General features: G+C 38.9%; 1 protein-coding gene across 1 annotated transcript in view; it reads right to left on the bottom strand.

Moving 5' to 3' along the window:
- LOC121320693 (propionyl-CoA carboxylase alpha chain, mitochondrial-like) overlaps positions 1-17,096 on the bottom strand; it is a 150,132-nt gene that overhangs the window by 69,315 nt on the left and 63,721 nt on the right. The window contains exons 17-18 of the mRNA XM_041259262.1: positions 12,530-12,640; positions 11,463-11,565 (exon numbers count right to left, since the gene is read on the bottom strand). Coding sequence (XP_041115196.1) covers positions 11,463-11,565; positions 12,530-12,640 — 214 coding nt within the window. The remainder of the gene's footprint in view (positions 1-11,462; positions 11,566-12,529; positions 12,641-17,096) is intronic.

Raw genomic sequence — 17,096 nt, 5'->3', positions numbered from 1 at the left:
TCAACACGAGCTGAAAAACCCTGCTGTTGAACCAGACCTACAGAGGGCGCATGCGCAGGAGACCCAAAGGAAGGGTCTGGGAAGTTGCTGCCATCAAGCCCAGAAGTCTGTGGGACGTCACTACCGTGGAGTGCTTTGTTGAGCTGAAAGAACTCCAAACAGGTGGCTATTCTCTGCACTCTGCCATCCGACAAAGTGGACAGCATGGACCTGGAGTCCAAACACACTCCATGCTCTTTGCATGATTCACTGTAAGGCACAACCATTGAAGGTGGCCGGTGGGCCTCTGTCTGTGCTGGAGACTGGGCACAAATAAGCTAGTTGCCCAGATAATTGAGCACTCTGATGCCTTTGAGTCACAATAGGGCAAGGATAGCTTCCATGCACTTCAAGGAGGCACAGGGAGCTAGGCAGAGGCCAATTAGCAAGATACAGAACCCGCACGCTGTTCCCTGAAAGGCGAACTGCAGGTACTTCCTGTGCACTGGTTTTGTGGGGATGTGGGAAAAGGCGTCTTTGAGGTCCACTGTGGTGAACCAGTCGCCTGGCCTGATTGTCTGCAGCAGCTGTTGCATCGTCAACATTTTGAACCTCCTTCGGCTCAGATACAGTTTGACCTGTCTGAGGCCACCATCCCGCTTGGACACTAGGAAGTAGCTGCAGTAAAACCCTTCCTCCAACTGGAGGGGCTCCATCATGCAAACAGCCCGTTTTTGCAGTAGAGCCTACCTCCTGAGACAGCACCGTGGTGTCCTGTGTGTCCTTGTGGCAAAGTGATTAACAGTGTGCAGGTGCAGGAATGCAGCAGTGACCAATGAACGGACAGATAAGGACAATCCTGGTGCAATAATATTTTATTTGTAAATCCAATTGGCCTGATTACACAAATACAGTAAATAATAATGATAACAAGCAATACAGCGGCACATACTGCTTCATTGTAATCCATGGGTTGGTCCCGAAATAATAATAGTCCCGATCTTAAACACCCACATGTAACACAAACATAATCACAAGTCCATAGTGCGTGTTTTAGTGCTCATGGTGCTAATACAGTTTATCGTGAACAATGGTGCAGTGATGTCCGGGTAAGTGCTGGCTTTTGACGACGACGTGTTAACCATCTAATAATAACAAACAAGTATTCCTTAAACAAGACAAACAAAAAACACTCACAATAACAGTACACATTCTCCTTCCGGTTCAGTTTAACAGATCACTTCAATACATCCCCTTTTGTACCGTAAATCATGACCCCTTGGTTAACTAGTGCAACCGCTCCTCCAGTCAGTGGCTGCCACATCGTTTCCCTTCCGGGTCGATGATTTAGTGTATCGAAGCTCCACCCACTTTCTAGATGACTGACTTCTAACCCTGGGAATGACTTGTCATCCAGTCTCAGGCACTCTGTACACAGCGCTCTCACAGGTCAGGAGAAAGATTTATCACCAAAAATCATTCTGTCTCTGTCACAGTCCATGACTGATGTTACAGTCACGCCCCGAAAGGAAGGGGGACTGAGCTTCAATTGCAATGAGTAGCCGGTCTGAATGGTAGCAAAGCACCTAGATGAGTAGCCCCGGGCCAGTTCTGAACACCACCTCTGGCAGCAAGAACAGCCGACTGCGCCGGTCTTTGAGGCTGCTGGGGCCTAGGGTGCCAGTTTGCTGCTGGTTTGCAAACAAACCAGCTTCTTCGTGGATTCCTGTGCACGGTGAGATCACTGCAGTATTTCGTCCACTGCGGGATCAAAAGCATGCCCTGGTGTAATAGTGGCTGCTTCCAACAGAGGTGCTTTGTTCCCGACAGAGCTATACACGTGCAGCTATCAGCGCACCCAGGTCCCTGAATACAGCCTGCCTGACGAGCTCCGACACACGGAGCAGGTTCTTATCAACCAGGGGCAGCTCATCCAGCTGTTGTGACGAGGGCCTGTGAACGCCGGAAAGGGACCTCAGGGAATAGGACTGGTAGGCTACCAGAATACTATTATAACTGCCCAGCCCTGCAGCAAACACACTGGCTGAATAGTCATGCTTGAGGATCACCGAGACCCGGCACTGCTTGTTGGGGCAGGTAGCGTCCTTGGACTGGAGCGCTGTCTGCGGAAAATGGGTGAGGCCAGTTGTGTTTTTAAATTATTATTATTATTATTATTAGCCAACATTCATTTTGGATTAAGCAACCCTGAATTTGGGCAGCACCCACACAAACCCATAACCTTATTTGCAAATATAACCCCCTTCCAAGTATAACATTGTAAGTGGGAACTGAAACTGCGTTTCACTCATCTAACCTGGAGTCTGATTGTGCCCATTGCTGCCCCAGGTCTCAAGAGTGAATTACAAGGTGGTAACGGTAAACACATTTTATAGTCATTTAAATGAACAGGCATGTTATAAAAGTATAACACATGTGAATAAAACTTCATAAGAACAAATACATTTGAATAAACGGATCAGTTAAAGATGTGTTATCTACAAAAACATAATGCACATATTTCCTCCACCATAAACATGCATTTCCAATTCTAACTTGGCTGGAGTCACTGCCAACTGTGAAGCATGAGCAAAGACACAATACAGCTTTTTTATAGGAAGGAGTCACACCAAAGGGCAAGTTATTCATAAACGATACACTTGACCAAGAGATTTACACAACTGCATGCATGAACCAAATATTTAAAAGTGTTTATTTATCTTCCGGAAAGCAAAAAGTCATGACCCAAATATGGCAAAAATCTCAGGTCATTGGTCAAAGTCAAGGGTACTGTTAGATTTTCCCAGAAGCGTTTCCATAAAACTGAAAATATGAAGCAGACATCTCAAACGGCTTAAGAGATACTAGCAGTTGTAGTGCAGCTGGGGATTAACAAAAACATAGCAATATCTCTTCATGTGCCTTGTTTCCACTTGATTTTTCAGGTATAGCTGATCTGGAAGCCTGGGCGAGACGTACTTAAAGATGGCTGTCTGTGTTCCAGTGTGATTTTGTCAGGTATAGTTGACTAAGAAGCAGTGTTGCGGCAGTATAAAAGCCAATGTGGCTGTAAAATATCACATTGGATTGTGGGATCGATTGCATATATGAATACAAGTGAAGACAGTCAAAGCTGAACAAACATTCGTGGCTGTTTTTATTTTCAGTCCTTACACACCTGTCAGTAGTCTTAATAAGATTTTAAAAAAACTGTGTCAGTTTTATTTTCAACACAGCCTTCACTTAAAGCTGCCACTGTTGAAAACAGGTTTGCCTTTCTAGCACATGCCTTTCGATGTCGTACTTCCGTACAGCAAAGCTTGGCCCTGTTAGGTATGAGATACGAAACAGTGCAGTGTAGCTGAGGTACTGTTATGATCCATATTGTGACAGAAAAAAAGAAAAGTGACTGAAAACAATTTCACACAGTATATAAAAAGTGAAAGCCCCTAAATATATCTATATATATATATATATATATATATATATATATATATATATATATATATATATATATATATATATAAAATCACACACACACACCAAAAATAGCTAAAAAAATAAGCACTGAAATTAATAAGAAAAAAACAGAAACCCTATTTATAACATAATACAAAGTTCCCACAATAAAAATAAAATTGAAATTTCAAGAAAACATGCACCTGAGTAACTGCTCTACATTTTTACAATTGATATGACCCACTTTTGTCCATCACTGCTGCAACAAAGCAGGCTGGCCATTAGGAGAAACACCTTTGCTCAGAGAGGAGATTACAGCCAGCCTCCCCACCTTCAAACAGCAGAAAGAAAACAGATTTTCAATTAAGATTAAATAAACTGCCTTATATTTGTCCCGTAAAACAGACAACATATAATAAGTGTGCAAGACCATCACCCTCCGTAAACAAGCCAACTACTGCTGCCAATTCTTCAGCACTCTCCAGGAGCCACGATAATAACATCCCTCCTAGTTTACCTACTGGCTGGAAGGACAAGAGAGAAATGTATCTTTAAAACAGGAAAGGCTTGGACTGTTAATGTTTTGTAATGGTTTGCAAAGTGAAAATGTTTGCAGCCCAAATTGTTTATCAATGTGAAATGCTTGTTATCAAAATATAAAATGACGTTCCTTTTCCACAAGCTATGAAGGTATGCCAAGCACAGCCTCAATCTTAACAACACTTAACACCTTGGTAAACAGAATAGGTCTGTTAATATTTGAGAAATCTATTTATGTTTTACCAAAATACACTCAAAAAGGTACGATTTTTCTTCTGTGGTCCCAAGTCTTTTTTTTTTTTTTTAATTCTTTCTAAAAATTACATGTTGCAATCCTTAACTATATCTGCATCACAGAACTGCTGCATCTCAAACTGAGGCTCTCTTAATCTCGAAGGCTGTGTAATCTTTACAGATCATCACACACTCCACCACATGTACAGAAATATTAACACCTTTACTGTAATGCATTAGATTATAGTGTGTTGTATTCAACTGGAAATAAATCTTTTTTTCTGGGACCAATGATTAGAATTATTTGTAATGTTCAAGGCTTCCTGGTTTAAGAAATGGCTGTGACGTACATACACTTTGTATATACTCTGTATAAGCTTTCGTATGTAGGTGAAGAAACATCTCATTCCCTGTCAAAATAATTTTGAACAGCTGTGTTCGCCTTTATATGTATTGCTCCATAGTGCAGCATATCTGATTTCCAGTATAGTACAGTGTGAAACAGTCTTACCAAAGTCAGCTGGGTGGTGTGATGTTTACCTGCAGAAGGGTAACTGATGACTGGGAGAGAGATTAGTCAGTCAGGCAAATCGCTTTATATCCCCAGATCACAGTTCCCCCTCTATGAAAAATCTCACCTCACTGGCCGAGGCAGGGGCACTGTTGTTACTAATTCTGTGCTCTCTTCCTCAGTTCTTTCTTTGCCAGCCATTTCTTAATTTGAGCATCTCGCCATCAAGCTCCCCTCTCTCATGTCCCTCACCCTTGCTGTTATCTATCGTCCACCAAAGAATATCTTGGCTTTTATTGCCGAGTTTTAGGAATTCCTCTGCCTAATTTGCACTTCTACTGACAAAATCTTACTCCTAATACTACTCGCCTCTGTTTGCCCCTCCTGCTCCCTCCTCCTTCTCTCCTCTCTCCACTACTGATGTGTCCAGCCTACTGTTGAAATCAACTACTGCCACATGCACCCTGGACCCCTGGCCGACTAATCTTGTCTGTCTCTGTGCTTCTGATCTTGCTCCTTCCATTATGCACAATCTCAACTTGTCCCTGGACTCTTGCTCGGTTCCTGCTGCCCTCAAGCTTGCCCGAGTTATGCCGGTACTCAAAAAACCCTCCCTTGACCTGGCTGTCTTATCTAATTTCCATCCTATCTCCAATCTCCCTTTTCTCTCCAAAACTCTCGAAAGGGCTGAAGCTAGTCAGCTGATGAAACATCTCACGGATAACAATGTTCTTGAATCTCTACAGTCTGTATTCCGGCCGCATTACAGTACCGAAACTGCTCTGCTTCGGATTGTAAATGATAACCTGCTTAATGCTGATGCTCTCTCTGAGCTTGTAAGCTTGACCTAACAGCTGCTTTTGACACCATAGATCAAGGCATTCTTCTTGACCGCCTTCGAGTATCCTGGAATCTCTGGAACCTGTCTCTCCTGGATGTCCTCTTACCTATCTGGATGCATGTAGTCTGTTTTCTCTGCTGGATGTAGTGGTGTCGCAAACACTGTCACGTGTGGTGTCCCTCAAGGGTCTGTTCTTGGTCCTCTTCTCCAACATCTACATGCTTTCCTTGGGTCACGTCATCCACCAACATAGCCTAATGTTTCACTCCTATGCTGGACACCTATCTCTACTTAAAACTAGACCCTGGTAGCCCTTCTGCCATGGTCCGGCTCTCGGCTTGCATTCAAGACATCGAGGCCTGGATGTCTGCCAATTTTCTTCAGCTGAACACTAGCAAATCTGAACTCCTTCTAGTAGAATCTAAAATTCAACTTAAGAATCTAAATATAGCTGCACTGAACCTCAAAAACTGGTCTGCTGCTACCTTCTCCCACTATACAAAGCCCTGGTGTACTTCTGGCCAGCAACCTGTCTTTTGATGCCCATATCTCCTCTGTGATCAAATCTTCCTTCTGCTATCTTTGAAACATCTCCAGTCTGTCACTACCTTGGAGGAGCATCGGTAGTAACACTGCAACAATTTTCAATTGTTTGGCTTAGACACTGCAGAGACTATGACCCCCTTTCCAAGGAACATGGAGACTAGGACACCTTTTATAATGCGTTCAGCACAAGCCTAGCTATTGAGCACGTGTAATGGACTCGCAGACATTGTAGCTCTACAGACAGTTCCAATTACATGTACTAAATTAAGGACGCCTGTTTACCTTAGGTAGTTGTCTATTTGTGGACAGGTAACAACCAACGTAGGTATAGATGAGGCACAGGTGTTATACTCCCTACTTGCAAACACTGTTGCTATGGTGTGGGCAAGCCTGGAGTTCGGAGGCCATCTCCTGCAGCAACTGTGGGAGCATTGTTCAAATCTGAACCAACGTGATCCATACACATTCACAGAAAAAAAATATTCCAAAATAAATTGTAGTCATTCAGGGTTTTGTTTTTTTTCCCCCCCACCAGATACTTCATTATTGAATTCTGTTATTGCTATCTTATAACTGCTTATTTACATAACTGCTTATTTAGTTATTTAGTATTACGAAACTCCATTGCCTTCAACATCTCAATGCACAGTTTTAGATGCAACAACATATCTGGATGTTTAAAAGAGTAGAATTAAATACAAGGACACAGGACTGCTTTTTTAGTTGTATGATCAGAAATTAAAATGTTTCATATCGAAAAATCTAAAATGAAGAGAGGAAGGTTAAGGGACAGCAGAGAAAAATCAATTCTCCAATGCCAGTGGTGAATGGGAGAGGGGTATGAATAGGATTTACCAGTGGGGTGCAGCAGCTGCCAACTATCCTACAGCAAAAGCATTACAATAATACTGATGAAGTGTGCAATTGCTTTTAGAATCATTGCAGGGGAACACAGACACTGCCATATATTAATGAGTCTACTGCAGGTTCTCCGAGTCTTTGAAATAATACAATAATATTCATAATAATAATAATTATAACAGAAGATAAAAAAAAAAAGCAGCATGGATTTTATAAAGAAAAAAATAAATAGGTTTTTACTTGATTAATTATTATTATTATTATTTTTTTTTAATCCAGTCTGGATATCCAAAACTTTCATGAAAACATTTTGCATAATCTAACCCACATTATCGGTTCTAATTGCATGTTAAACTGCTTGGTCCTTGCAGCTATGGCACAGATGTTTCATGCATAAAACTGCTCGAATGTGAACTAATTCTTCCTTTAACGTGAAAAGATATGCTGTGTAAGTTTAGTTAATGCAACCAACCCTCAGCACAGTCAGTGCAAACCCTTCATTATTAGCATGAGCGGTACAAGCCCTAGCACCTATTTTTATGCTGTATTTAATTTACATTTTTCTTCCTTGCCGATAAAACCAGACAAGGAACACAGAGACAATGACACCAAGCCATCTCTAAAGCACAAAAGGTCAGGTTTTAACCTGTCAAAAGCAAAGTACTTATTAGAATAAATCTGAAACCTCACGAAAGGTTATTGTAGGGTACAGACTCCAGTTGAACTGCAGCAGTTTCTACAGTAAAGTGCGCTTCATATTACAGATCAGCATTCGAGAATAGAGATGATTTGTCAGTGCAGTTTGTCTTTGAGGTTCTTTACAGTACATTAAGGATTTCTTTCTGATGTGTAACGCTTTTTATATTCAGAGCCTAGTCTGTAGAAGCCAGATCCCTTTTTTCTTACACCAAAATTCAGGACTATCCTTAGCTATTTTTTTTTTTTTTTTTTTTAATAGAACGTGAGCCTTAAAAAAAAAAAAAAAAAAAAAACAAACAAGAAAAAAACAAAAAAAACTCATTTTTTGGGGATTATTTATACAGAAGTTTCCATATTATTATTATTATTATTATTATTAATAATAAAATTATAGTTTATCTTAAAAAAATAAGTAGAAAAACAAATAAATAAATAAACAAATAAAATAGGCTGTTCATGTTAATAAGTTATTTTGCCTGTACTTTCTTACAAAAATCTCTGGCTGGAACTGACACACATACTGAAAAGATGAAAGCTTTGCAACCCATATAGAAATTAGGAAAATATTCTTTGCTGCCAACACAAGTACCCCATAGGAATTGCTGTAGGCAATGGGACTTCAACTCGTAAACATAACATTAGTGGACCCGTGAGATAAATAATGTAGCCACACCTGAACAGTCTCTAAATCCCTCTAAGCCACCAGTAAAAACAAATCTAAAGCCAAGCTGCACCTCACCACCTTGGCTGAAAAAAACACTTTATCTGTTTTCAGTGATGCACAGTAACTGAGAGTGTATTATTTGAACGTGTTTGAATTAAAAGTTACAATTATAGTGCTGTAGTAGAGAAAGACAGACATCTGGCACATCACAGCTAAATGGGCTTGGGTGGCACCAGCTACACAAGTGTGTCATTGAATAAATAGGGAAAGTTAAACAAAATCAGGGCTAAGGTTTAACAATGAAACAATCATCAATCATCCCTAGCAGTTTCCTGAAGGAAATATGTGTCCCCCATTATCTATATATCACAGTTAAATACTCACACTCGTGAATGACCCTGGTGGCACCAACAGTCTTTTAGATAATAAGCTTGAAAAACTGTCCTGATTTCCCCAGGAAATCTTTGACAGATAACTATCAGGTTAACAGAGGAAACACAGAGAATAGATTCAGCTTTCTTAAAATATATTATTTTTAATTTTGATCTTTTCTCTCTAATGTATTATTGTTCCCTCTCTCTCTCTCTCTCACACACACACACACACACACACACACACACACACACACACACTGTATAAATTAAAGCTAGTGTATGTATCCTGGCCTACACAAATAATAAAACAAAATCTGCTGGTTTATGGCGCTGAATGGTGGGGTATTTACTGCCTGCTCGGACAACTTATTCCTGATCAACTTATCTTGGTATCCCAGAAAATATAACAGCCCGCTCTTCAAATATATGCAAATGATTCTAAACAGCAAGCCTCTTCACATGTGCATACATATAGTAATTCATGATGCATTTGGTGGAATGGAATGTACTTTTGCACATAGGTGGTTTTGGTGATCTACAGACCTATTGATCTTAAGAGTGATACACCCAGGGGAGTGGCAAGGATGTGTTTGTAAATGACACAATAAGCATACCAATATAACAGACCGAGCAGCAAATGGTTTGGTACTACAGCATGAAGTAACCGGTGGTCTTCTAACTGAACAGAAATTGGTTTCAGTTGCTGGACTACAGTGAGTGACAACAGTGAGTAACAGCAGAATATGAAATCAATACTGGACACTGCAGTTCTTTTCTGGAGCGCTCTGTAAAACTTGTATTAAATGAGCTATGATATACAGTATAACTTGTAATAAATTCGGCGGATTTGCCACCTTGGTAGATTGACAGTTTTTGAATTGGTGTTTTTCACGTAGCACATGGAATAATCACAATATCATTTAGTAATTGTAGGACAGTATTGCCACGTAAGAAAACTAACAATAAAGCCGAAACAAAAATGCTTTAAATTTAAAACTAGTTAATAGACTAGCATTGGCAAAATCACCTCATTTTTATATGATGCAGAACTAATTTATTTTAACATACTGTTTAGGGACGTTGCGATGCCTGTACGGTGGGTGACTTAATAGTAGTATCTACAATGAATCGACAATAACAGTACAAAGCAAATTTGCTTTTGTTACTGACTTAACAAGACTGGAAAAAAATATTTTGGCTGTTACAATACTTAATAAAAACCCTTGTAAAAACCGTAACAAAAAAACAGTCGTACAGTTACCACAGTAGCAGGCTCAGTTTACACTGCCTCCAAGTTCCTGATCACATCATAAATCCAGATTCTAAATTCACTGATGTAAATGTCCAGTCTGCTTATAAACTGGCTTCATCACACTGCCATTCTCATATTCACTTTGACATCCGACATTCTATCCCTTGCCCAGAGCTTCTTTAACTTTTGTTACATGCCACAATCTGATTGGTGAAGGAATTACTGTCAATCCAATCAAAACCTACAATAAAGCCTAAATAAATTCCCTGCCAAAATTTCCCGTTATACAGTACATTGCATTGTATTGCACTGTACTGTATTGTGTCAGTTGAAGTGGTGGACCTACTGTTCACTAAGATTTATTTATTTATTTATTTATTTTTTACCTTTGCTTGCTGAGACTACACAAACAAAATAAAGGATGCAGAGATTTAATGCAATAAAAACACGATCATACACCTGCTAAACACGGAACACAATCACTTGAATAAAGAACCCGGGCAGAATAACATGTTTTCTTCAGTCGCAAAGAGACTTCCTTTGATGTCTTCATGGTAACATATTGAAGGTTTCCCTCATGGACGAACCAGTACATTAATGAATCCACTAGGAGTTATTAAGAAAAAGGCATAATTAATTGTATTTGCCAAGTCTCCTCCAGGAACTGTTACGTTGGCCAATAGTAAAATTAGCCTATTTTACTGTCCATACTACTTCACAGACATAAGTTCAGTGTGCTTTCTCGGTCTCTCATCAAAGCAACAGCCGTCAAGACCAGAAAGCAAGGTCCCACTTGTTTAATCCCTCTGTGCCCTGCTCGAGACCCAACCCAAGGCATTGTGACACAAAATCAATCTAATCTAGGGGCTTCTGATACAGAAGGGTCAAAATTGGGAAAAATTACAGCCGGCTCTGTCTATTAGCTACAGTATTGTTCATAGAAATCAGTATCAATAATTGATACGTTTATGTCTACTGCATTATGAACCCCATGATGATAGTAAGTAAATTGTCAATTAAAATGGCTTTATGTCAGCAACACTCCTGATCACATGATGCTGGTGATGAGGCACATTTATAATTAATTGGATCTTTTAGACTTCATATTATTTTCTGCTGTTTTTACTTGAAATCACGGGCAGTTACAAGAAAACGGATCATTCAAATTTAACAGAACTCCCAGCTCACTGAGAAGCAGAGCAGTGCACTGACAAGAAAGGGGTGTCTCCCCATGTCACAGACCAGAGCAGAACAGGGGATTTAGGTGGGCCTTATTCTGCAGGAGTGTCTAATAGACACATTTAAATGGATTTTTAAAAAGTGTTTAAGGTTGCTGTCATGCACCTCGCAAGGCTCGTTCTCCTGCCAGCAGTACGAATGACATGCAAAAGCAAATCCACGACAGGGGCCTTCCTGCGACTTTAAAATATAAAGTAAAACCAGACCAGGCAAAGTTAGCTACTTTGAAAAGCGTTCAACTGAAAACAGCTCAGCTCACTCACCTCAAGTTTCCTACGAACTTCTGGGATTTCAGCTGTGCTGCTACAAACACACACGCAGCCGTTGCCAACAATTCTCTCCTCTCTGAATCTGTTAGCTGATGGCCTATTGTGGAAAATACTTTTTATTAAATCAATTAAATGTGCTAAAAGACACAGTACTCTGAACAAGTTGATATTTTCAGCATCAGCTGTAACGTTATTTTCATTACTTTTTTCACCTTTAATTATAATGGGACTTTTACTAGTACTTCTGTTTGCCACATATTTCAAAACACTACATTAAAATAAAAACCTAATTGATGATATACATGTCACAACATACATAAAGGCAAATTAAGTGGCCAGAGGATGACACATTTATTAAAAAAAGAAATGTAAAAAAATCTTAATTCAGTGTTTTAGTTGAAAAATATTATTTATGTTTTTATGTCTGTTTAATTTTTGGCAGTTGATCAGTATATTTACATTATCATACATTGTTAGAGCTTCATTTCTATAGCAAGTGCTAACTGCCCTGTCTGTGATTTACCAAACTCAAGGCATGTTTTTCATATTGCATTTGAGTAGAGTGGGGCATTTGTACTAAATGGAAAGGAAAAGGACGGGGTTCAGTAAAAATAAAAATACAAATTAAAAAATGCTTTAAACCACTGTGTTGGTATAAAGCCATTTCCTCCTCTTGTTTTTATTGCCAGTGGTGTATTGTAAGAATTCTGGAACTCATTCACATTTTGTTTTAGTAATTTCTCCACCCTTATCCAACGGTTATGCATTTTTTAAATTTTATTTATTTTTTTATAATAGAGTTAAAACCCAACTTCAAAACTGAATGGAAAAACAAACCACTCCCCTGCAGCCTGTATGTTATGATCCTCTACCCAACTAGTATTATTTCCATACAGCCCTCTGCATCATTTCTGAATTTCCATTTAGAATCTGTGTGGCTGAGAGATGGAACAATGTAATAAAAATGACCTGCTCTTTCATCACCAGGCAATATTTAAACTTGAAGCACTGCTCCAAAACATCTAACAAACTTATGTTGTTCAACAGATTTGATAACTTACCTTTAAAGCCATCAGGATAGACATCTGTGAGGAATTTGGTGCTGATATCTCCTTTGACAAACAGGGGATGAACGATGATCTCTCTCAGAAGAGGGATGTTGTGTGTCACTCCTAAAAAGGATCCCAGAGTTATTATTTTTTTTACCACAAAAAAATTGACTACATTTCTGTCCCACATATACAGGCAAACAGAAAGATGACAGCAAGACTTCAAAAGATACTTCAACAATGGGTCTGTGATAGTCAAAGATTACAATGAGTACTGTGTGTCTCTTCTGGAATACATGTGAAGAAGAATTCACTAAATTAATAAACACTGATTTACTTAAGAGTTTGGCCTGTAGTTATAAATAAGGCCCTATGTAAATTGTGATCCACGCGCTGTGTGGAAATCGTGAAATTAGCGCAATACCGCGATTTCTACAATATTTTTAAGAAATAAAAATAAATTTCATAATTATTTGTATTCCATACAAAAAAAATTAACATTAACAAAGCTGTACAGCTCGACTGTGTGCCTGCATGTACTATTCACCAAGCAGTGCGGTGCAGTGATGATGTCATGTGACTATATGCAATCTAGGCGGGAAATTAAAATACTACACACTAAACAAGAAAATTGATTTCTCTGAAGAGGCTAAAAATGTATTTGCAGCAGATCACATAAAGCAGTATCCAGCAGGAGTTTTCCACAGCGGTGGAGGTAAGCTATTTTGTATGTCCTGCAACGTTACTGTAGATCACTACCGAGAATATGTTGAAAGGCTTTGTTCAGCCTTTTTTTTTTTTTTTTTTTTTTTTTGAGGAGAGGTGGGCTCTCTTCGGTTACCGTACAACGTTAGAAACATACAAAGGAGCTCAATTCAACAGCCTGGGTTCCAATTTGTGGAGTTAAACAACATAGTCAGTGTTTGGCAAATTGTAAACAAGGGATTCTGAAGGAAAAGGTACAGTAAAAAATAGTCTATGAAATGTATTCAAAATCTACGTAAGGCTATCTTCTCAAAGTTGCAATCAGCAATGGGTCAAAATGTAAGGGAGGCTCCAACTTTAAAATACAGCTGCTTTGTTAAGTAGACGGTTTTTCTTGAGCTGCTTCACCAGAACATTCCGGGGCTGCCTAGAGCGTTCATGTAATCTGAAGCAATGCTGGTACCTGGTACATAGTGGGCACTGTATATCTACTGAGCCTACACTGGCAATGCCATCTGACACTTGCTTTGTGGTTGCAATGCATGTAGTTTTTCACTTTAGGGTATGCATGGTTTCATTGTCAAGACTGAATCATACAAGGCTAGCACACAACTCTTGTGAGCATGATGTTACATCTACTATAGTATATTCTGCTGTCCAGACAAACCAAAATAAATAATTAAACAGTAAACAGGGGGCTTAAGTGTGCAACGTGCTTCTGGGCAGGAGTAGCAAGCAGTATAAAAAAATCAGCTGCTTGACAGCCCTGAAGCGGCCCTTTCTTTCTTTTCATTCCCCCGCTGCATTTTGTTTTTTCAGAATGTGAGTAATCTTCTTGTAACCTGAAGCAGTGCCCACTTCGAACATATTTTAAATGTGTTATTTTTCCACAGCCCGCTGCTGCTGTGAATTTTCAGACACGCTGTGTGGCCGACATTGAAACCAGTTTTGACACATGGAATCAGATTCAGCCTGATTGAAATATGACATTTTTACCTCCTAGAGCTGTTCATGAGCTGTCAGACCAGCACTGCATAACTAGTTCAAAGAGGAGAATTTGACCACTTGATTAAAACAAGATCAGCCTCCCCACCACCTGGTGACAAGAGCTCAGCTCAGGTCACCATAACTCTGTGAGTTTGCCCTAACCTCATTACTAGCACTAAGAAGTCTTCTACCGTTCCCTGAAATCTGTTATCAGAAACATAATAACATTTAGATTTTTTTTGGCATTATTGTTTTACTGGGAACAAAAAGAACAAAAAAATCAAAAATCTAGATTGCAATGTTTTTAAAAGAGTGAAACTGGATAGCTTCCTCCTTTTATAGCAAGAGTGCAATTAAAGTACAAATGAGACATTCTTGTCCATCCTTGACGTAAGATTGAATATAAAATATAACACATTATAGTGTGAAATCAGATAGGCTTATGTTTTTCTACACTGCCATTGGATCCCTGGTGAGATGATGGCTGATGACAGATGTCAGGGATTTCAGTGTATCAATTGATTGCTCCAAAAGACCTTCTATCAAAAACTGCCAGGAGTACCCTAATTCACTCCAAACCAGGCACTCAGCAACAACAAAGCCTGGTGAATGGCCACTGTGCTGAAAAAAAGGTGCTTCTTAAAAGAGAACATTAAAGATGACTAGTAGTGCATAAGTGTTCTAGACTTAACTGAACAGATTAAGCTAAATTGAATCAGATATACAGGCTTCTTTTCCTATTCATGTTAGTTATTTGTAAAATTACACCCAAGGTGCAGAAGTATAATTGCAATGTGTCACACTTTCCAGGTCATACTGTACCAAGCTGAGAAAAAAAACAAAAATAAAACATCTCATTAGATGGTATTTAAAAAAGAATAAACAAATAAATAAATAAACAAACAAACAAACAGGTTGTGTACTACAATGCCTTGTTTGGCAGTGAAGTTCTGGAGAACAGAAGGATAAGCAGAATGGGACTAATTTGTGTTACATAAAACAAGACCTTCCTTTAGAATGTCGCTAGCCACTTACACCTATGGGGTCTACTTTCATAATCTAATCTGTGGTAGACCTTAATATCACCAATCCTTAAACTCAGAAACCTGCAAACCTCTGTGTTTCTGAAGTAACAATAAATGTTTAAAGGGTGGCAGTGTTTAGATCTGCTGTTATTTAGGCAGTAAACTAGGCCTTAGTCTTAGGGACCAAAAAAAAAAAAGACTAACCTTGATATAATAGTGTGTTGTAAAAAGGCAGCTCAGATATGTCTAGGAAGCTTTAACCATTTGCCAGAATGGCTTTCAAAACATGGCTTATTCCAGGCAGCTATAAAAGCTCATTTTCAAACAGAACAGATATATATATATAAAAAAAAAAAACAAAAAAAAAAAAAAAAAAAACAAAAGAACAGTTTGAATCTGCATTAGAATGAAGGCCCGATAATTACGTGTTCAATGCTCATGAAGGGGGTGTGAGTGATCCCACACAAAAAAAAAAAAAAAAAAAAAAACAAGGACTCTTTCTTTCATACAATAATATGAAAAACACCAACAGAAACATGTTGATGCAAGTCTCTGTAATTCTTACAGATGTTTAGACCCCTGAAAAAAGCTCATGGAAGAAAAATAAAAATAAATAAATAAAAGCAGAATTGTCCAATATGTAATTTAAAAATGACCTCTGTCAAAGTTCATAAGGTCTCCATCTGTGTGTGAATAACAGCCAGACTAAGGAATGATGACCCTCCAACAGCTTGGTATCGACTACCTGCTGCTTGCAAAACACTGGCCAGACATTAAGCCCCACATACTCAAAGGATCAAACAGGGCCAGAAAATACTGCTTATTTTATACAAAATGAGAAGCTTAAAAAAAAAAAAAAAAAGTACTGCAAGTATATTAGCAACAACCATGATCACCAAGGGAAAATAAATGTTCTACATTAGACCCAAATAATGCTTGAATTATTGCCCACATTATCTTGTAACCTATACCTCTGCTGGTTTGTGGGGGCTACAATAATAAGACTATATGAAGCATAATCTGTTTTCACAATTTCTAATTGATAAACAACTCTTCCTACTTTGTTATTCTCAAGCACGATAACATGTTATTATAAATCTTATGAAAATACCAACAGCAGATTTTTGGAGGGTATTCAAATATTTATTAATTACTTTCAAATATTTCATATATTTTCTTGTAATACTCAGTTTTGTCAGGCTGAGAATTTTCAAAGGAACCAGAAGAGTGAGAAACACATACTGACATTCACACTGAATTAATTGCAGTGGGACCAACTCTTTAAATTCATTTTTAATCTGTGTTTGTTCAACAAAAGCCATCAAGATGCATTCCTGCTACACTAGTTGCCTGAAGGTCTACAACGCAAATGTCTGTTCTGCTGCCAAAGCACATCCTTGCGAATGAAACCCTCTATTCAGATCAGTCGATCCATTATAATAAAGGAAAGAAACAAACAAAAACCTCCTGATTACACTTGAGACTCTGTTACAAACAAATCCAAACAGATAGGTACACAAAAGCGTTCAATCCTGGCACCTGCTTGCATTTCTGTCTGCTACGTCTGGAATAAAGAGAATTTAGTGATGACCCCCTATTGCAAGCAAAGTGCTAGTGGGGGGCATATTGTGGTTGCGTTGGCTATACTCTGTGTGAGTGGGTGGGTTGGCAGAGAGATGCGCTTGCGTACAGCAGGGTTCCCTAGTTGCAACCAGACTCATCCGTGGTTAAGAAGGACTGCAGAAGGAGCACATGCATCACACGGAGCTTCATACGTGTTTTGGGAATTCTTGAGCGTTTGTAAATTCTAATCCTGAAACAAAGGCAATTAGAAATCAGGTACAGTGACAAGCTGTGATTTC

Source organism: Polyodon spathula, chromosome 9, assembly GCF_017654505.1.
Source record: "Polyodon spathula isolate WHYD16114869_AA chromosome 9, ASM1765450v1, whole genome shotgun sequence".
NCBI lineage: Eukaryota > Metazoa > Chordata > Actinopteri > Acipenseriformes > Polyodontidae > Polyodon > Polyodon spathula.
Note: the sequence above shows the minus strand (reverse complement) of the source record. Positions and strands in the feature narration are given on the sequence as shown.